This window comes from Dendroctonus ponderosae, unplaced genomic scaffold (assembly GCF_020466585.1).
Source record: "Dendroctonus ponderosae isolate FM_Combo_2020 unplaced genomic scaffold, Dpon_F_20191213v2 Dpon_F_20191213_1, whole genome shotgun sequence".
Taxonomy (NCBI): Eukaryota; Metazoa; Arthropoda; class Insecta; order Coleoptera; family Curculionidae; genus Dendroctonus; species Dendroctonus ponderosae.
Genome location: NW_026017110.1, coordinates 57,576,868 through 57,598,146, shown reverse-complemented (window position 1 = coordinate 57,598,146; position 21,279 = coordinate 57,576,868). Strand labels below are relative to the sequence as shown.

The 21,279-nt window shown below is 34.9% G+C and overlaps 3 protein-coding genes and 1 long non-coding RNA gene across 7 annotated transcripts in view; 1 reads left to right on the top strand and 3 right to left on the bottom strand.

Annotated features, from left to right (window-relative positions):
* Positions 1 to 12,199, top strand: part of LOC109537963 (SWI/SNF complex subunit SMARCC2) — a 55,727-nt gene extending 43,528 nt beyond the window's left edge. The window contains exons 1-10 of one of the 3 annotated variants that reach the window (XM_019904969.2): positions 6,120 to 6,342; positions 6,425 to 6,541; positions 8,360 to 8,473; positions 8,561 to 9,561; positions 9,860 to 10,302; positions 10,406 to 10,696; positions 10,750 to 10,931; positions 10,982 to 11,337; positions 11,393 to 11,545; positions 11,667 to 12,199. In XM_019904969.2, the coding sequence (XP_019760528.1) occupies positions 6,226 to 6,342; positions 6,425 to 6,541; positions 8,360 to 8,473; positions 8,561 to 9,561; positions 9,860 to 10,302; positions 10,406 to 10,696; positions 10,750 to 10,931; positions 10,982 to 11,337; positions 11,393 to 11,545; positions 11,667 to 11,688 (2,796 nt within the window). In that variant the 5' untranslated portion in view covers positions 6,120 to 6,225 and the 3' untranslated portion in view covers positions 11,689 to 12,199. Of the gene's footprint in view, positions 1 to 6,119; positions 6,343 to 6,424; positions 6,542 to 8,359; positions 8,474 to 8,548; positions 9,562 to 9,859; positions 10,303 to 10,405; positions 10,697 to 10,749; positions 10,932 to 10,981; positions 11,338 to 11,392; positions 11,546 to 11,666 lie in introns of those variants that run through there. The other 2 variants (XM_019904968.2, XM_048661619.1) reach the window with 2 other exon arrangements.
* LOC109538006 (glucose-6-phosphate 1-epimerase) lies at positions 822 to 4,862 on the bottom strand. Its single transcript, XM_019905037.2, has 5 exons — positions 4,353 to 4,862; positions 4,179 to 4,230; positions 4,058 to 4,116; positions 2,120 to 2,276; positions 822 to 2,004 (listed from the first exon to the last, which is right to left on the bottom strand). The coding sequence occupies exons 1-5, from the start codon at positions 4,417 to 4,419 to the stop codon at positions 1,506 to 1,508; spliced, it is 834 nt and encodes a 277-aa protein (XP_019760596.1). The 5' UTR covers positions 4,420 to 4,862; the 3' UTR covers positions 822 to 1,505.
* A 184-nt stretch (positions 12,200 to 12,383) lies between the features above and the next one.
* Positions 12,384 to 14,511, bottom strand: LOC109537964. Of its 2 annotated transcripts, none has more exons than XR_002171987.2 (4): positions 14,424 to 14,511; positions 13,083 to 13,165; positions 12,695 to 12,826; positions 12,384 to 12,480 (listed from the first exon to the last, which is right to left on the bottom strand). It is a non-coding gene; the product is annotated as an uncharacterized LOC109537964 (long non-coding RNA). The 2 variants fall into 2 exon arrangements; XR_007280442.1 differs by lacking the exon at positions 14,424 to 14,511 and adding an exon at positions 14,291 to 14,309.
* Positions 14,512 to 16,610: 2,099 nt separating this feature from the next.
* Positions 16,611 to 20,566, bottom strand: LOC109538015 (very-long-chain 3-oxoacyl-CoA reductase). The gene is made up of 2 exons (XM_019905050.2): positions 20,246 to 20,566; positions 16,611 to 17,633 (listed from the first exon to the last, which is right to left on the bottom strand). Exons 1-2 carry the CDS (start codon positions 20,403 to 20,405, stop codon positions 16,846 to 16,848), a joined length of 948 nt encoding a protein of 315 aa, XP_019760609.1. The 5' UTR covers positions 20,406 to 20,566; the 3' UTR covers positions 16,611 to 16,845.
* Positions 20,567 to 21,279: the final 713 nt, after the last annotated feature.

Sequence of the window (21,279 nt, the reverse complement as noted above, 5' to 3'; positions counted from 1 at the left end):
CACATAATTGATCTGGAGTCTATTTATAGTGTCATTGCATGACGAATCCAATTGCCAATATATCGAACGCGATGAAATTGACCATTGATAAGCCAAATACAGTATAATTACTTATCATATTATAACCATTCCGAAGTTTTTTTTTATAACAATGAGCCTTGAGTGGTGTTACGAGGACATTGAAATAGAGTCAGTTTGTATACGTTTCCAATTGAAAATTACTAAAATTAGAAAACCAAATAACTAAACCATTAAGAAAACGGTATGGCATGTTTGAGAGAAGTATTTATTTAGAAAAATTTTACTACAGGCAGGATGCTCATCACCGATGTAACGTGGCACCCGAGAACACATATTTAGAAGACAAATTCTGTAGACAAACTAATAAAACTATTTGTCTAAAAGCGGCAAACGTGAAATAAACAAATATTAACATAACGGACAGATTTTTTTTAAGATCAAGCCTAACTGGTGTTCCTGGATGCTATCTTTTCAACTTTCCGCGCCATAAGAAATTGTATTTGATCAGATAATTAGTGTCATTATGGTATTGGATAGGTCCCAACTAGAAGTGAATATACTTACCCAACGATGCCGATCCCTTTTGTAGAAGCTTATCCTGCATTAACCGAAAAAAATTTCTTAACGTTTTTTGCGATTAGAAATATAATTCAAAAACGCATAAAATGAAGTAAATAAATAGGGTTCAAAACAAGTATTTTGCACAACACAAACAAAAAAAATCAGCATAATCTCAAAAAGGCAAATGTTTCTTGTGAGTATTGAAAGACAATAAAAGGACGAAATAAAGCACATAAGCACACACTATAATAATTTATTTAAATATAAATGAAGTCTAACAATATGTTAACTATCAAAACGTACGACGCACTATTTATTTTTATTGCACGAAAATGTACATTCTACCAGTCGTATACAAGAGTAAGGCTAACTTTCGGAATGTTGAGCTGTGATATTTTATCGCATACCACTGAACAGTCACAGAACGTCCCTTAAGTATTATATTTCAATAACTTACGCATCTAATTCTATTGCTTTCATTTCGACTTTTTTATTACTTTAAATGCTCAGTCGCTCGTTCTAAAGAATTTTTCAATTGCTTAAAAACCACGATATACAGTGTGATATATAATTCATTAGCTTAATAAGAATTGACAATACACGCCGCGTACTTTTATTATACTATTAAAACGCCTATGAGCTAATCAAGAATTTGCAGTTTTCAACAACTTGATCTGTTTTGAATTAATAGAGATAAATAAGAGATATAGTTTATGGATATTTAAAAGCTATAAAATGGATAAAACATTAATTTTAGTTCTGCAGAAATGTTGATCAAGATTAGAGACTTACAGCTCTAATTGCAATCAAACATTCAACAGAACTAAAATGAATTTCCTATGCAATAAGTTTAAAATGTAAAATTAAATCGTGAACCAGATAAAAACAAACACACTGTAGGACCGCAGATGAACGTTGCAGCTTTACATAACTTGCAAAATTTGACTCGCTTCAAAAGCAGTACCTGGTAATAGAATAACAGGACTAGATACATGCCCAGCCTCAACGCAAACCATATTGGGGTACTCATCATCACCAAAATCAGTCATGTCCTTCGCATGATCCAGCCATGGATTCCAAATTACCGTATCGGCAAAATTATACTTCTGAATACGCATCTTCCTTCCAGAGACCACATTTGTTATAATATGCTCTTGGGACGTATTTTGATAAATTCTATCGGTCCATTCGTTGATCGTGACCACATCTCTCGCTTCTTGATATACTGCACCTTCCCTGGTCTTATCCACAAATGTACAACCTTGCAAGCCAGTTATTTGACATCTACGCACGTCAGGAACTTTGAAATACGTATGTAACAGCATATTGAAACTGAACGTCAAGTTTTTACTCGGATTAAAAACTGCAATGTTAAAATGCAGTTCCTTTTCTCGGAGAATCAGTCTATAAGTAAGGCGAAATCTGAAACAAAAAAAACCATTGAAGATTTCACTTTGATAAACGTTATCGATATCAGCAATAGCATCTGTATTACCAGAGGTTCTAAAATATTTTGCACTGATATTGGAAAACTCACTGGTAATTCCATATGGATCTGGAAAAGTCCGAATCCATCAGAGAGAAAATCGCTTCCACGTCGCCACTGGCCAGTCTCTCAGGAGCCTTTTCCAAGTTCCATCGAATGAGTCTTGCAAATCCATGTTGCGGACCAAATGACCAAGGACCGAATTGAGCTAAATACGATAATAACTTAATCGATAGTCATCAGATGCGATTTCATAATAATTGTCCTGGAATCGAGTCGAGCAACTCTCAAGTTAATTCTCCAAGAGAATTTATTCCGGGATTTGATAACGAAAAATTATGAATTTTTATTTTCAATCTCCTAGATGTCTCAGCAAGTTGCTCGACCGACATACATTTTGCAGTTTTGGTATTTCCATTTCGAATAGAGCGCGGTTTCGTATCGTTCAATATTATCCAACTGATAAACTTTTAGGAACGCGACCATTTTCTTGACAGCAGGTCGAGTTTTTACTTTTTTTTTAGACGGAGAAGTGAATACCATGTTTCCCAATGTATGTAATTTTCTACATGAAATTGTTCAGAGAAATTTCAATATGTATATTTAAGTTCTCACCAGATGGGAAACTCTTTTATTATATTTTACGACAAGTTATTATTCATGAAAACTTTTGCTTGGTCCAAAACTTAAAATACCACAATAAGATAATTTTTTTTCAGCCGTATTCCATGTGAGTCAGGAAATATAAATTTTGTTCAATAAAGTACCTTTATTTTTCTCAATATCGAAAATTTTTATTAAGAGAAATTGATCAGAGCTAAAAACCTTTAAATACGGAAAAACATATTTTTTCATTTTTTAACTACAACAATGCTTTCAATAACTTACAACGTAGTTACGTGATTCCGGATGGTCTGAAAAAACTCAAAATAATGCAACATAGAGGCTACGAGACGTCATCGACGACGAAAGTCATCAAATATTTAACGAATAAAGCGATAACTGATTCGTTTGCGATATTTTCAAAAATTAATTTACTTTACTGTTGGGCACGATTAATATTTTCTGGCAAACCTCGTATACGACTGAAAAAAGGTATATCTGACGATTGTATTTCAGGTTTTAGAAGATGCAGATACTTTTTTGTGTAAAATTAATTTCAAAAAGTATCCCATATGACACGACCTTAAGTCGACACACTGTGTAAATTGTGCGGAAACCAAACCGATAAATGAAGACAGGTAGAGATGATTTTATGTCGATGTGAGATAAATGATCAATATCCAAAAATCCTTCCTAAAAAATCCAGGGCTCTTTGAAGGTCCCTCACCTTTAGAATGGGTGTTTTTTTTCGTTTTCGAATTTGTCAGATTTTTTTTACTAAATCGCACTTCGACATTAAATAATTTCAATAAATTCTACGCCCAGCTAAACACCCATGAAGATGTAAGCCAGTCGCGCTTGTGAAACATTAGGAAAAGATTAACGTTTTCTTCTATCACCTCTGATCTACCTCTGATGCAAATCGCTCGCGCTGGCGAAACGTCAAAAAATAAATAATTTCGACCACGACTCATCCCGAAAAACTCAGCAGTTTCATTCAATGACCGGAAATCCTGATACTCAATAGCGTTGTTTACCATTCCCAACAAAAATAGTGAAACAAATAAAAGTTGTAGATAACCTTGGAATTCTAAAGGTCGTAAAAGCTGTGAGTAGAACACACTGTATATCTGCCGTTGATAAGTGATAATTTGACATGATCGTTAGCTCATTTACTGCGAAGAGATTATGTAAGAGTGAAAAATGTGTTTTAATTGAAGATAACTTATCAAGTAATTGCAGTCCTCCAACTGAATTTGAATTAACTGTTTGAAGCTGGTAAACTATGTTTGGATTAAATAATCTACTAGCATTCCAAGGATGTTTAATTGGCAATTTTCGTGTATCTGGCAGCTATCTGTAGAGAATTGTTTTGAATATACTTACGAAACACGAAAGGAATACCGCCCCTTATAGCTTTCTTGCCGTCAAACACCGCTAGTTTACTGAAAAAACACATAAAGCAATTGATAATAATTAAAAGAGCTTGACATGACATGAAGCATACCTAACAAATAATTGTTCTTGATTGTTGACTCTCCACGAAACCACAGTGGCCCCTGCAAAATAAAAACTAGTGAGGTTATGTGCGATTCTTTTGTCTCTTTTTTTCTTGAATTCATATCGTGTTTAAAACGAGGCGAGAAACAGTGGCGGCAAAAAACAGTTTTTTCTAACTTACCATGTAGATTGATCGTGCAGGTAGTGTTGTTGCCCCTATCGAGAACTACGACGCTGGTGGCCGCCATGGCACTATTTTTTTGGGGCCAAATCGCCCGGTTTTCTCCAATAACAACGCTTTCGCGTTATTTTATGGCAACAAAACACGGTACTCGTAAATACAACTTTGAAGCTTTTCTATTACCTGCGCAAGAACAAGCAGGTGCAAAAGGTCCCTCTGTCGGTATACTAGCGAAAAAAATGCAATTTTGGGGCACGTAGACACACCGGTGTTGCACGCGATTCGTCGATACTTGGCCTGAAGAAAATCTATAGTGGCCAGCGCAACGCTCCCTATTCGCAGATCTTAATATGCACCAGAACGAACCCGACTAGTTTTTCTAACTTTACAAAAAACAGTTTAGCTTGGGATGATAAATGATCATCTGCAGTCACCCTGCCATCTGGGGCAAGCAGCCTCAACCAGCTTTGAAAGGAACTGCTTTCGAACATTCTAAGGAAACACAGATTTTACGGACTGCTTTCTAAGAATTCTGGAAATACAATAGCACAAAAAAATTCGAATCCTAAACTATTTTGAAAATTTCAATGTTGACCACCATCTACTAGCAAATCTCGAAAATTTCCTCATTTTTAAGTTGGCTAAATTGATGGTCAATGTACGATGCCGACGGTAATGAAAAGCGCAAGCATCGATACTCAAAGAACGTTACACTAAACTGTTCAAACTACACCTAGAGAAATTTTTAACAGTTTCACAAATATTTCTGTACATTTTCTCTGAATGAACGGTGTTTCCAGGCATATATTTTTTGAATTACATGTTAGCCTTACGTCGTATTTGTAGTCAATTTTGAATTTGAATTGATAATTTCTTATGGCACGGTCCGATTGGACTGGAATGCGTTTCGGCGCCGTTATTCTGGCGAAGATGGACAAGTACGCAGTTCTCTCTCGCGCACACACAGCCTCCCGCAATTTCCATCTGGTTCCATTAGGGCGGTTGTGTGATATAATGGTGTGTAGTCTGTGGGTCGTTCGTGTGTATATAATAGTGTGTAGTGCGTGGGCCGCTGTCATGTTTTAATCACATTTGTTCGAATTCACACGAACTATTGTCAGTAAAATGGAACTTAAGACTGATCGTCTTTTGGAAGAATTTCGCTACGATCGAGCAAGACAAAATTAACACAACACAATTCGTTTCTTTTTACAGTTATCATAAACCAATTGTCACTTTTGTAGGATTAGATAGTAACATAAATACCAGCGAGCCAACTGCAACTATTGAATGTTAAATGTTGTAAATAAACTATACACTTTACATTACAAAAGGAAATTTTACCTATTCCTGATCGGTTTATCAATTATCGTTAATCTGTGTGATGCACATTTTCTTTTAGTTACGGTTTCCATTTTGAATTTGCCAATAAAATAAAAATTCAGCATTCAGCAGCTTGATATAAGTGTAAGAATTATATTTCCAAAAAGCTTCGCGCAGGCACCAATTCTGGACAGACGGCAGAAGCCTCAGACAGAGAGAGACAGCCACACAATGGGCAATATCAGGCCAAGCCGATAATGAGAAAAACAAAACTATTTCTGGGTAAAGCCCATAATTTTGAAAATGTTATTTTCTAAATTCCAGTAGGAAAACTTGTGCATTTATGATCACGTCAAGACGGTGTTAATTTGAATAGTACTTATCGTCGCAAAATGTCGATACGGAAAGCATCGCACTATCGTTAAAAACCATCTGATATCCATCAAAGTCATAGGTCAAACAAACAATGAAAACATAAATTCTGCGTGATTGTTGAACTCGCACAAAGAATTTGTTTATACACAACAGTAATTCACATTTATCACTGAAAATGTTGTCGATAGGCCCCAAGATGGATGGTGGACCTAACACAAAATATTTTGAAAGCCCTGAAACGATAAATGCCCTCGAAGGTGTAAAAAATTGGCTACAAAAAAATGCGAAGAAAGTGAGTGAATATTTTTCGGATTTTTTTCTACTGTTTACTCCCTGAAAGATGGGATTAACCATCCTCAACGCACTTGTTTTAGTACATCAATGATCCAATAACAAACAAGGTAATTGCTCAAACTGCTGTTCAATTCCTTCAGTTCCAGGAAGATTTTCTTGGTAAAAAGGCACAAAAACCTCCCATAACTCGAATACCTGTAAGTATGTTTAAAAATGCGTCCCGCGCAAATTGCAAGCGACTTTTGCGACTTCGAAAATTTTTGGCCCAAACTCGTTTAAAAAAATCCCCATAAAATGATAGAGTTGCTACTAACGCGTATAAGCAACCAACATTTGCAGACACTATTATTTGAAGAAAGAAAGCTATAAAACATGGGTAGTTTCCAATGTACCACTTTCGCGTAAAGCGCTTACAAGGAGATCGTTTATTCAACCTCGGCATTCAATACAGTACTTTATTTTGACTGAAAGTTTGTCCGTAAACATTTCATTTTTGAGAAGGAAGATGTGAAAGTTGCCGATTTGTCGAAGGGTGTTTTATTGAAACAATATATTTTCTTTTGAGAAATTGAACTAAATTTACAGTTCTCCATAGTAATCGCCGGCGCAATTTGGCAAAACTCTTCCTAAGAGAACATCTCTCGATTATATCTTATTCATCCGCCATTTAAATCTAGAAATACAGCCATACCGCCAGATTTTCAATATCTTGATTAATGATGATCACACGTAAAGTGTAACGTAAATGCGTTAGTGTGGCAGATAATCATTCTACAAACATTTTTTTTGTTTGATCACTGAATGTTCCATAACTCGAAAAATTGCCAACATTGATTTGCACCAACGAATTAAATTATTCAAAATTTCATCGTATTTGTCATTAAGGTCTATTGCTCAAGAAAGATCGATAAAATTGGTGACTCAATTTTTTGCAATATATGCAAAGTTTGTTGAGACTTGTAAAAAAGAATGATATTTATTTTTATACATATTACCCCATCGTACTGTGAAGTAAATTGCAAATTTTCTGCGTTTTAGTTTATAGTTAGGCAATTAATAAGCCAGTGAGACTGTTCCTGAGTAAATGATAAATTTTCAACTGCCTCTCCATACATTAACTATACTCGCGCCGCTCATGGATTACAATCATATGGTCCTTTTCATACTATCTTTTTAGCACCAGCACTTTAGCCCTTTACAATGCTCTTCTAAGCATCTAATAATGTAATCAAAGTTGCGAGCTGATGTAATTGATGTTATTAGCGGTAATTTGGTTTTATCAAAGCACAAGTTACCTGGTGTTGAAGATTTAAACGAAACTAGTCTGATCCTTCCTTGCCTCATCAAAAGAAGCCTGTAAAATATCTGCAAAATTCTACCACAGCTTCCTGGGGTGAAAACATGATTTAATCTAATTTGTCTGATCCGAAAGTGGACGGTTTTTGAAATACAGGGCGTCAAGGTTAAGATGAAAAAATCGACAAACTACTCTACTTATAATTATTTTGTTTGGAATGCTACTAATTTTCAAATAATTAACGAGGTATTGAAGTGTACGACTAATTACTTCACGAGAAATGCGGTGAACGTTAAACTTGCCTTGATGCCTGAAGAGACTTCTATCAAAAAGCCGTTTTTCTATAAGACATGTGCACAAACACAAGTCATAAATAATGCTTATACTTCGAAATTATTTCGAAAACCGTCTTTTGGATTAGACAATTGATATTAAATCTTAATGTTTTCACCCCAGCAATGTGTGGTAGGATTTTGTGCACACATTTTACTGACACCGTGAAACTTGTAAGGTGTGTTTTTCATCATCGGATCGGGGATTTGTTTTTTTTATTATTTTGCTTAATTGAAAACGAGAACACCTTTTTTAAAGGTTTTGGTTAGTGCTTTCTCACTTGCCCTATTTTGTGCGATCAAAATACACGAAAAGCACTGCCGGTTTTTTGTTAACTACGAAGATCTGTGTGCGTGAATTTGCATTTCTATATAAGATCTTTTAGGTAAAACATTTCCTCGACTTTAAACCGGGGGGTGGTTTATGTCAGCTGTTAACAGCTGCGTTGAAGTATAAAATGGAGCAAGGGTGGAGGCGTTTTGAAATGCCTTCTGGTAAGGTACGTTGACCGAGCATGATAAATTGGTGTTGTGTTTTTATTTAAAAAAAGGTTCTCTTTTGCTAATTATTTTAGAATAATCCAAAGTTTGAGAAAATCATCGAAATGTTTCAATTAATGGAAAAAGCATTGATTCAAATTAAATTATACACATATCCTGTGGTGTATATTGCGCCCAGCGTTGATAAAATCGTAGGTCAAAAAATAAAGGAAATAGTTAGAAGACGAAATGGCCAGATTGTAGATACGGAAGAAAATGCGACACATATTTTATACAACATTGCGGAATCGCCTGTTGAGGAATACGGAAGGCCAGTAATACGAAGAGATAAAATGGTCTTAATGCATTGGTATTACTTTCCAGACTCTTTTGATACTTGGGTTAATTGGGAATCAATAGGTCTTGATGGTATATCAACTGATAGTCCAAGTCCTAGGACTGGTCCATGGCATATTGCATATTCTTGGGTTTTTGATACTGACCAGTATAATGAGTGGATGTGCGAGGAAGACTATGAAGTTGATGAAACGGGTAGGAAGAAAGTTCATCCGAGATTAATGTCTGTGGAAGATCTCATGAATCCATCAGATGAAAACAGTAAAAAGAAAAGAGATAAAAGGAGACGATCTCCTTCGCCTTCGTCAAAAAGCGCAAAGCGCAAAAGTGGAAGGAGCCTTGGCATATACAAAAAAAACAGCAGAGATGATGAACCTGAGGATCTCACAAAAGACATGGAGGATCCTTTGCCAGAAACAACTCTTACAGAAGTGCCATCATCGCCCAATAGTCAGGGGGCATTGAAAAAGGACAGTGACTCACAAGCGTTAAAAAGTGGCTCTATCACAGAACTGGATGAGTCGGAGGACAAAACTGAGGATAATTCGCAGACAGGAAAAACCAGCGACAGTAATACTCAAGATGACGGACAGGAAGATAATGTTACGGAGCAAACACACTATATAATTATTCCATCATACTCTGCTTGGTTTGACTACAATTCAATTCATGAAATAGAGAAACGGGCTATGCCAGAATTTTTTAATTCTCGCAACAAGTCCAAATCGCCTGAAATCTACCTTGCATATAGGTGAGAACCCTTTCTGATTGAAGGGTCAGGACTATCATTGTAGGAAAAATGCAGTTTTTTTTCTATAACCTGACGTTTCTCTTGCATCTACAGCGCCCATCTTCGATGGCAATATTTGACTAGTCGCTGAGAGTTTTTGAGAAGGCTTTTCGTAGATGCAGGCCAACGTCAGGTATATCAAACAATAATAGTTACCCCTGGATATTGGTCTAATTTGCAAATTTTTTTAGAGATAGTTTAAAAAATCTGACCCGCGTTCAGCATGTACGAACAGTTCTTCATACTTCGCCTGTTTTAGGAATTTTATGGTGGATACATACAGATTAAATCCAACAGAATACATAACAAGCACAGCTTGTAGGCGAAACTTAGCAGGAGATGTTTGCGCTATTATGAGAGTACATGCCTTTTTAGAACAGTGGGGTTTAATAAATTATCAGGTGGATAGTGATTCCAGGCCGTCTGCAGTGGGCCCACCGCCCACTTCACACTTTCATGTATTATCCGATACTCCTTCCGGATTACAACCTGGCAATGCTACCAAAACGCCACAACCCAGTGCAGCAAAAACGCTTTTAGACTTGGATAAGCCCCAAGAACTGAAGAGGGATGGGGAGCCTTTGGCTAGTTTCGGTCTAAAGCTGGACCAATATTCAAAAAAACCGATTGTATTTAGAAATAAAACGGCTGCATCCTTGACTAGAGACTGGACTGAACAAGAAACCCTGCTTCTTTTAGAAGGTATGATTTTGGGCGCCAGTATTTTGTCGATCCTGGTCGTTCAGTAGAATTAAACCAGCTGTGTTTCGTGTGAGCTGACGATGTCAAGTTATCAACCTTTTAGGCTTGGAAATGTATAAAGATGATTGGAATAAGGTATGTGAGCATGTAGGATCCAGAACACAGGACGAGTGTATACTGTACTTTTTACGACTGCCAATTGAGGATCCGTATATAGAAGATTCAGAGGTTGGCGGCGCTTTAGGGCCTCTAGCTTATCAACCAATACCTTTCAGTAAAGCAGGCAATCCTATTATGTCCACAGTCGCGTTTTTAGCGTCAATTGTTGATCCCAGAGTAGCTGCAGCTGCAGCCAAATCAGCGATGACTGAATTTGCCAGCATAAAAGATGAAGGTATTTTGTATCCGACCATTAATAATTAATGGTCTCAAAGGGAAAGTTTGTAGTTCCAGCAGCAGTCATGGATGCGCATCTGAAGAATGTCGAAGCATCTTCAGCTTCAGGCAAATATGATCCGGCCAATTTAGCCTTAACAGGCATTGCTGGAACTGCCTGCGAAAAGGAAGATGAGCCCAAGAAGGAAAAGGAAGAGGAAGCTGCTGTGGAAGCACAGGAGGAGAAAAGAGAAGTAAAATTTTGCGATATTTGCTGGCAGGCATACGATGTGGATGATTCCAGGTGAAATTAGATCCTGATGACACAGCATCACAAAGTCCATCTGCGGAAATTAAAGTTAAGGACAGTGAAATGCAAAGTGCCGCAGCAGCAGCCTTAGCCGCTGCTGCTGTCAAAGCGAAACACTTAGCTGCCGTGGAGGAAAGGAAAATTAAATCTTTGGTGGCGTTGTTAGTAGAAACTCAAATGAAGAAATTGGAAATCAAGCTGCGTCATTTCGAAGAATTGGAAACCACAATGGAACGAGAAAGAGAAGGTTTGGAGTATCAGAGGCAGCAGCTTATTACAGAACGACAACAGTTCCATTTAGAGCAACTGAAGGCTGCAGAATTTCGAGCACGACAACAAGCTCACCAGAGGTAAGAATGACTAGGTTCAAAAATAGCGACAATTGAAATTAATGTTTTTTAAAAGGCTGCAAGCAGAGCAAGGCCAATGGCCTCCACAAAATCAGTCCTCTGCAGGCTCTAATTCCAGTGACACTGGACCAAGTACTACTCCAACACCTCCTTCTCCTCAAGCATCTGCGGTTTCTTCTCCTCAAACGCCTCCTCATCATCATATTGGGTGAGATAAAAATTCAGTGAATTTATTGTATTACGCTAATAATTAATCGTTACGCTAGATGTGAGTATTAAACTTACTTCTTTTTTTGCATAGGGCATTATTTCAAAATCGATTGTTTTAGGGACGGTCAAGATAGCGAGTGAAGTCAGGCAGCTTCTCATACTTTAGACCAGATTTAGCAACAGTTGATGTTATCGTAATTAAGACGCTAGTAATTTAAAAATCTTTGTGTCGAGGTGAAATCTCCATTTCAGCTTGATGAAAATATTGAGATATCAAAACTTCCCTGTATGGGTTCTTTATATTCTAGACTTAGTGCTTTGTTTGAATAATATATATGCTTTATTCGTCAGGGTAAGAGTGCAGCAATGATTACTTTTTTTTATTCAGTTTATACGAATAACTTTTTCTTTTCAAGTTTTTGTCTTCAGAAGGCTCAGTTAATTGAAATTTATTTTTGTTTATATTTGACAGATATTTATATTTTGTTTTATTTAATTGAAATTTATATGTTGTTACAGTTAATTGAAATGTATTTACTTTTATGATTTATTATCGACAGAAAAAAAAGGTGTTCTACACGCTTCTATGGTTTGAAATATATTTAATGTCGTTGTGATGTGAATTTTGGGGATTAAAAATGTGTATTTAATATTGTGGATTTGCATACCTTTCACCCCTTATTCCATCCGAACAATTTCCCGTTCAATTATTCAAAGAAAACGTGATATTAGTGGCCATGGACGAAAACGAAAAAAGCGCATTGGTATTTTATTAAAAGGTATTGGAATTATTTTGGAAAGCAACTTTCGGGTGTCAGTTTGAACAAACAAAGGAATGTATTTTAACTCTTTATTGCAATTTTTCGCAGTCTACAGTAAAAGTAAATCCTGATCCACTGGCGCCTTGACGAAATTGGCCTGTTTAGTTGAATGCTGTAATAAAAGTAAAAATTAGACAATGCAACCATTCACAAATCAATTTGTGAAACAAATTGTAAAAAATGATTCACAAATGATACCCACTGATAGGACACTCACTTATGTGACATTTTTGCGTTGTTCTAGCAAGATTTTTACGCCAATTAGGTACGACAAGCCGAATTAGCTCTAGGAACTTGCAGTAGAACCAAATTTGCATTAAACTTACATTATAGTGTCATGCGATCGGATGTCCTCGATTGACATATTCAAAAATTATATCTTTTGTAGAGAAGTCCTGGGGTTTCACATCTTCGTGAGCAAGTGGGTTTTATCATCTAAAGCTCAGTATTTTAGTCACCTGTTGAACGGCAAAAATATTTTACTTGGTGTAGAATATCAGGCTACTATAAACATTAAAAAATGAATAACAATGTTCCAAATAACTTGTATGACCTAATGCCGTATTCAATGCTTCGGAAGCATACCGACAATAAGCCAACTTAATTTTCCACACACATGAACGTTCCAATAATTTGGGGTCTTCATTATGAAACTGCCTGAGTGTGGCAAATTTTTACAATTTACAAAATTATCTAATAATTTTTTAAACTTACATTTATTGTACTAATTGATGCAATTTCTATTGTAGAACTAGAGCTTCGAAGAAGATCTTCTTGCTATGGCGTTTTAACATGTTCTGAAAGAAGAAATTCGGGTAAGTGCTAGAGAAATACTTTAAATATTTAATTTAGACAACAACGTGTCCCTTAAAGTCTACACCACAGTCTACGGACTCTTCAATAATTTTTAAATAAATCCAGAGTAAAACCAGATCATACTTTGCTGAAATTTAATATAGAATTAAGATGGTATTGAAATCAGAATGCATTGCATTATACTGCAAGTGTACTTATAGCGATAGTTTAAGCTCCTGAATATAATTTTTAAATGGAAAGAAATTTTTATGCTGTCGGATTTAAGTATAGATATTATCTGCAATTTTTGATTCAAATCGTTCAGTTGTTTTAACGTTCAAAATACTCTCCTAGTCCCTAATTTTATTATTTATGCATCAAAAAGAGAAAGAATAGCGCTATCTGCATTTAAATTACTAACAAGTCACAACTAAACAAATAGTCAGATCGCAGGTTACTCATTTCACTTCGGAAACACAAAAGACGCTTATGTTACCATTGCTTATTCCTATTTTTCATAAGAGCGGTATTTTATGCAATAATATTTGATTTACCTTTTCATTGTTATGTTAAACTTATAAATCTTTATTGATACTGGATTTTCCCCTTATGCGTTTGAAATGAAAGCTTCTTGGATTAGCTTGATCTGGGTATTTTTTTGCTTTATTTATAGACAAAATTTAAAAATTAAAATGTTTAGTATGCATAAATTAAAACCGAGGAGATTTTTATACCAACCGTTTCTTTACATAGTTTTCATCAACATCAAACGTTTTGCGCAGCTTGATGACGCTGAGTCAAGTTTTGTTTAAATATATTGCATTTTATCAACTTTTGAAGTGTTTTCTCGTCTAATTTTATAAACAATCCACATTTTTTTCTGTTTAAAATAAAGTGTTCACTTAAACACAAAAATTGTAAGTTCGCCCCTTATATTTCCGTGACCAGCATCGGAAGGCATTATTTAAATTAATCTGAAATAAGGCAAAAACGTCTTAAGCAATTTAGGTAGTTTTTTAATATATAAACCTCAATAGAAGCTTTTTTGAATCCTATTCAAATTAAGCGTAGGTATGTAAAGTGTCGCAGCGCCATTTTGTATCTTTAAATATTTATGCAATCCATACCAGTTTTTCAACAGTTCGATGCGAAAATAGAATTTAAAGTCTTCCAGGAAAATCTTAAACACATATTTTTGTTAAAATATTGTCTGTTATACCTGAATTAATCAAATAACAAAAATAAATGAGCCATACTTACAAGGTCGACAACGTAGAAAATGTTACGTAACTCTCAACCGCCGACGACAAATATAATAGATAAAGACAAGTATGACAACGACGTGCAACGACCATAGAAGACTTATATGACAGCGATCAGTGTGACCAGATTGGGCGATTTATCGCAAATTGGGCTACTTTTCGGGTTTTGCGATGAACATTTTGAGAAAGTCGCCAAGCGACTTCCGGGCGATTTTTCCTTAACGTTTGGTGATTTGTATCTAACTGTTTATCTTTTACGACTTTTTAAAATTTATATGATTAAATTCGATTTTGGCAAATACCTTTATATGCAGTTTGTATACTTTTTAAAAGAAATTATTCATATTCTACAGGTAAGCAAATGCCTATACATATATTTACATGCAATGAAAATAATTATTTACCCTCCTGCAACTGAAATAGAATTACGTTTTTGTGTCCTGGTGATCGGTGTTATCAACTTTTGTGCGTAGTTAACGATTTTTCTTCCAGGAAAAAACATATTAACGGTAAAAACCGAATTAACCGTTGAGAAAATAAACCAATAGAGTATCACAACATTACTGGTAATTTTACTATATAAACAATGGTATTTAATTTTGCAGTTATAGTGATTCCTTTTTTCTTATCGTGTATTTTGGAATTTTTAAATTTTAAGCAGCAGCCTTAAACTTTTTCTGCCTTGTCGAATATCTTCGAGTGCCCTAGTGACGTTGTCTTTATTATAGTTCTTAAAATGAATATGACTTTTTTATACTGTCTGATCATGATGTCCGCCTTCGCCTCTATAAAATTACTTTTTTTTACTAAATTACAATTATTTATGACGAAAAAGAATATTTTCTAATGAAATTACCGTGGAGTGTACTAATAATAAAGCACATCAGAAAAAATAACTCATGTGAATTTTTTGTTTTTAGTGGGTATTCTCTTGTGTCTGTGGGCAAAATTTGATAAATCATTATCTCTTTAGACGTGGTTTTAAAAAGTTTGCTTAGGCATTAAAGTCGATATGCATAATTTTTATAAGGTGTTTTTTATTACAGACAGTTTTGTATTACAAAATGTGGCTTTTCAAACATCTGTTGTGGTTAAATACCGAAACTACCCTCTGAAATTGCCATAAACATTCTAGGGGTCGTGAGTGACGTGTTAGACGGTGTTGCCGCAATGTTTCAACACTGTTGCGATTGTCGCCACAGCAGTTGCGACTTTAGACGACAAAGCCCGACAACGGTTTCGGAAATCTGGTCACTGGCCACAAAATATCCCCCTTAGGGATGTTCTGTGTCACTGACAACAACTGCTCATCACAGACATGTCACGCAATAACGAACACAACCACAGAACATACCCCAGGGGGGATATTTTGTGAACACAACTAATGTCAATGTCTTTAACGTCAAAGTATGTTCGCTTATACAATAAGATAACATTTGCAGCTTTTCTGCCAGTTGCTTTTTCTTAGATCGAGAACATACAATATTATATATCCATTTATATCAGATCAAGACATTTAAAAGCAGAATTACTTGCACATTTGAAAGAAAAAACGTTTCTATTTTATAAATATTTTTCCTTTATTGCATGATGGAAGTGCAGAAATTTTATTTTTCTCTATAAGAAACCAATTTACTTTTTACATGACATGTAAATTATTTATAGTTGCAAAAGTAAGATTAATTTCCAGATTTGCAATTAATTGGGTAAATAAATCACTTTCTTTACTTTCGCCACAGACTTTTCTCTGCTTTCGCTAAGAATTTGCCTAAATTGTGCACTTCCTGGCGTTAACTGTACACGTTAAAGTGTGGTATTTTCTTGGTGGTAAACCTGCAGTCAAATTATGAAGAAAATAGATCAAAAATATGGGTAACTCATACAAGAACTAAACGATGGTTGTGAAATATGAGCAAAATTAACTGTTCTTTACCCTCACAATATTGCTTAGGCCCTTTCGATATACGAAAATAACACAGAAAATCAAATCAATAATTTTAAATTTGTTCAATGATTCCGCGAATTGCAACAATTTGATGAATGCCATACGTTAAAAGCATCAAATTTCTGTAATAGAAAAAGAACCACAATTATTGCGTCTGTAAGCCAAAAAACTTGGGATATTTTACAGATACGTACTACTTGTCTTTAGCAGCAAAGATTAGGTACAAAGAAAATGATCAACAACAGTTTTAAACTATTTTATTTTCAACTTTTTATAATTCTAGAGTAACCCACAAGGTTTATTAAACAATGCATAACTGGCCCTCTTCGGAATTATACCTAGTATAGATATAATCACAATTAATTAATAATTAGAGCAAAGTAAGATCAGTTATTATCAAAGCTCACGATTATATGGCCAATCCATATTGTTTTCCAATATTAATCATACATTTTAAATAGGTAGTAAATTGTCTTTAGTGAATTTGTCTTCTTAATGCTCTTGATCTAATATTGGTCATGGTTCTGACGATAATCCATCTGGATAAGCGAGGCGATATGGAGTCCAAAAAGTGAATTACCCCAACCAGTAGGGTGTGAGGAAAATATCCCGTAGTCTTTTCTCTTACTCCTATGGTAGATAGAGCTTCTTCCACATATTTGGCAGGGGCTGGTGCCATCCAAGTAGCTGATTTGATTTTGGACATGTTGGTCGCCACATATCCTGGCAGCACGCATTGGACGGTGATATTCTGTCTAGAATACTCTGTCGATAGGTCCTCAGAAAACTTTTCAACAAAAGACTTTGATGCTGCATAGATGCTCAGCAATGGGCTGGGAATTAAGGCTGCTGTAGACGATATGTTCACAATAACTCCCCGTTTTCGTTCCGCCATTCCAGGCAAAACAATTTTACACATATTCGTGACTGAAAAAATATTGCATTTTATAATATTGTCATAAATTTCATCTTTGTTCTTCAGCTCTAAGAAGTATTCCGGATACGGATAGCTCATCCCCACATTATTAATGAGTACGCCAATATCCAATCCATGAAGCTGCTTGTCGATATTGTGGTAAATCTCGGCCACATTAGTGAAATCTGCTGCAATGATTTTCGTTTCTACATTGAATTTCTGTGTTATTGAAGTAGCAACATCCTCTAGTTTAGATTGTGTCCTACTTATGAGGACTACATTGAGTTTCTTCTTTGCGAGCGCTTCCGCGTATGCTTTTCCTATTCCGTCCGTCGCACCAGTGACCACTACAAATAAAGAAAAAGCCTTTCAGAATATTAATTGATTATATCATGCACTAAACGTTTTTACTAGTACGGTTATGACAAGAAATCTTAATTGATGTTGGTTGTCGCTCATAAAAGCGAAACGTCCGGTGGAGATTCTCCACGACGAGAACAAGCAAAACAATCACGTCCCTATAACTATATTTTCAAACGATTATTATTACTAAAAACAATTCAATGATTATTTTGAGGCACTGATCCGATAAAAAGGAAATGATATTTTAATAACAGAAATGTGAACACACTGTTACGGGTTATTACGCTATTGGGCTGTTGCATCAGAAGGTGATCATCAATGTTCCATGTAAGAACTCGTTAAAATGACCAAAAATTATTGAGCCTGAAAATCCCTTACATAATAATTCCCTGGTTAATTACTGCTTGAAATTGTTTTAATTAGGACAGAAATTAAATGTCGCTCGTTATATCATATTGTTTATCCGTTATGTGGATAAATTGGATTTGTTGCACAAGAAAATTGGAATAACCAAATGTAACTTGAACAACCAAATGCAAAATGCGTGTACATACAAAGCTGGGGAGTTGACCTGTTTTCGTTTACCATCAGTAAGCAATTTATTAATAATATTTAAAAAAACGTGCCATTGTGAACTGTTACTTTGCAAATACTCAGATACACTATACAAAAATTACGCTGATAAGGTCAAACTCAACTCCAATTTAAAACAAAACATGTCAATGGGCAATTTACAATTAAAATTGAAATAAAACAATAGTCGCTTAACCATGCGACTGTAGCATATAAATGTATGCATTTACTTTACGTACGGTTAAATAAATCGAGCTAAATTTTAAACAATCGTAGCTAATTATAATATTTAATACGTTTTCATAATTTTACTGTTGAGATAAGAGTAAACGACAGAAAATTCTGCTTTGTATCAAACATTGTATGTATTTTCATCGATAAAATGTGCATTTTTGTCTTTTGGAACAGCGGCAAAAATTTAAAACATGTAGGCATGGGCCCAATCCCGTGGCATGCAGTCCTTTTTCTTCGCCTGCATCTCTCGGTCAAGTTCTTCAGCAACGGATAGCACTTTCTACTTTCCTTGGTTCGGTTACATTTAAATTCATTTATCTCAATATATCTGAACACTTTGTGTAGGAGAAAGTCTTTTTTACGTTGCTTTACCTACATATTATATAAGGCACTAATAGTTCTTTGCTAATGCATCGATATGAGTAAGATTCTTATTACATCTTCAATAAGAAATTTGTCGATTTGTTAATATGTTTTACTTAATTGAATTCAGTTTTTTGCTCTCAATTTAATCCCACATTTCGCGTTGAAATAATTAAGTCATAGTAAGCAAATATACATAACGGATACAAAACTGTTCCTATGAAATATTTTGGATAAGAAAAGTTAGCATGAAATAGTTTGGATAACTCCAAACGGTTAGAGATGAAAAGAAATGAAAATACTTCGTTATCATAATTTGGGGCCTGGATATGGTAAAATTATTTTTCAATATAGGGGGAATCACTACCGACATTAACTTTGGATTTTTAAATATATATTTAAATAGTACACCAAAATTAAGTCTTCATATCTGATTTAAATAAAGTTAGCGCATATCGTTGGCCGACAGTTATTTTTTTTTGAAAAATTATTAAAATGGGGTAATTTCTAAATTAACGTTTCAAAAGCGGTAAGAGATAGCGACGTGGTTATTTATTCCCCTTTTAGAGTAAGACACCGACTTTCTTTTGCATACCCCAAAGTTTCATTAGCTGCTCACGTACGTTCAAATTTTTAATTCGTTTAAAATATTTTTTTTAAACAGAAAAACCTCTGTTTTTTGGGAATGAAAACTTTTTCTTGCCGATGGTATTCCAGCAGAGATAAAGGCCAACACCACATTATATTTTCTATTTACCATTTTTTCGTACTTATAGCCATAGGGTTTTCATCTTTTACGTATAAATTTGTCCCTTATGGAAGCGAATGAGGAATATTGACAAATTTTATATGATTCGAGCTTTTTTATTTTCAGAAAATTTTGACTCAGTTATTTCTGCAGACGTGCAACAAGAACATTTAAAAATTATTAGCAAATGGTTTTTTAAATTACCTTCTAAAACTTTTGAAACACGCTTTGACCATACTTATAAAGTACCTTGTTTAGAAACTTAGATATCCTAAACCAAATAAGTGACATGCACCTAACAGGCAAAAAAATATGTTTTTTGAAAAAAGTGATAACAGAGTGTTTTTTTTATTATAGAATATTTTATTAGTGTGCTTTTTAGACAGTATGCAATTTTTTAAATGGTTGCTTAAAATTTCTTTCATGAAATTCTTCTAACTAACAGTGAAATCCAATACTTCTTATCGTAGCAAATAAATTCACAGGCTAGAAAAATGTAAAGTTACCTTCCGGCACAATTAAAAATATGTATTCAAAAAAGGTCTTCAGATCTCGATCGCTAACATCACGCCGTTAAAACATGATTAAAAAAAACATATATCGCATAAAAATAAAACGTACAGTAAACAGGAATTAAGATGAATCAAATGACTAGAGATAATCAAATGATGTACTTGCCTGCCCATTTTCCAGTTTCTCTCAAGTTTACCGCATTAATTCTTAGTGCGGTTGCCAAGAAGTTTTTATAAATCACTCCTAGAAGAAATTTTAGAATCCAAAATCCAACCACTACTGTACACAAAATTCCGACTGTATCCATAGCGTACACCGTAGACATTTCAGTTTTCAATAGTTTTCGAAAATGATAACGCCCACCTTAAGTCTACAATAAAACGTTATCAAATTAACTGATAAGAAATTGGGTAAAGAAATGAATCAAGTATTATAGCGCAGTGAAAGCGCGCTTCTGACTGCGTCTGAAAGCATAACAAGTTCCGTTTTTTGCGCGCATGTTGCAGGAAATCATTACCACCCAAACTTTCTCAAATCTCCTGCCCCTTTCTTTCTGATTATTACCAGGATCCATCAAAATGAAGCATGGCTACACTCTCATACACGCAAAAATATCTATATTTTTGCTTATTGTATATTACATTTAGGTTGAAAAATTATCTAGAAACTCATTACAGTTAGCATTTTTACAATAAATATTTGAACAGTTTCAAAACTGGAAGAGAAGTGATGTTTTCTTTCACTTACTTTTGGCATTAAACACCAGTTTTAGCGGCAGTGTGCTTATAAATGTGCTTTTGGGAAAAATTGAAATCGCTTGATCCTAATGATTTTTATTTAAAAATTTCTTTTTCTCCATACACTAATATAATTTATTGCTGCTGGCACTGACCGAGAGAAGACTCAGTTGGTTCATGCATCCGACAGATATTTTTTTTACTTTCGAAGCATTATTGTTTTTGTCAATAGAGTCAAATATCTTAAGGTCACTAGAAACTTCTTCCTTAATGTTCAGGTAGTCTTGCAGCATCTTTCCCATCATGGTCTGAAATATCTTTCATATTTTCTTCACCTTCCGCCCTCCTTACTACAAATTATGTTTTGCAATTTTATTCCTGGTTTTTCCCTCGAGTTCTTAGTGCTTGCTCGTCGCATGTCCACTTTAAGCAATTCTACGACTCGTTTAGAGAAATGATGAA

What these genes read in the sequence shown, in the direction of transcription:
- LOC109538015 (XM_019905050.2), bottom strand. Translation starts at nt 20,405, where the DNA reads ATGTCTACGGTGTACGCTATGGATACAGTCGGAATTTTGTGTACAGTA. An exon ending in AGAAACTGGAAAATGGGCAG is followed by an intron (nt 17,634 to 20,245) that starts GCAAGTACATCA and finishes CTTTATTTGTAG; the next exon opens with TGGTCACTGGTGCGACGGAC.
- LOC109538006 (XM_019905037.2), bottom strand. Translation starts at nt 4,419, where the DNA reads ATGGCGGCCACCAGCGTCGTAGTTCTCGATAGGGGCAACAACACTACC. An exon ending in CTGCACGATCAATCTACATG is followed by an intron (nt 4,231 to 4,352) that starts GTAAGTTAGAAA and finishes TTTATTTTGCAG; the next exon opens with GGGCCACTGTGGTTTCGTGG. An exon ending in AGATCCATATGGAATTACCA is followed by an intron (nt 2,005 to 2,119) that starts GTGAGTTTTCCA and finishes TTTTTGTTTCAG; the next exon opens with ATTTCGCCTTACTTATAGAC.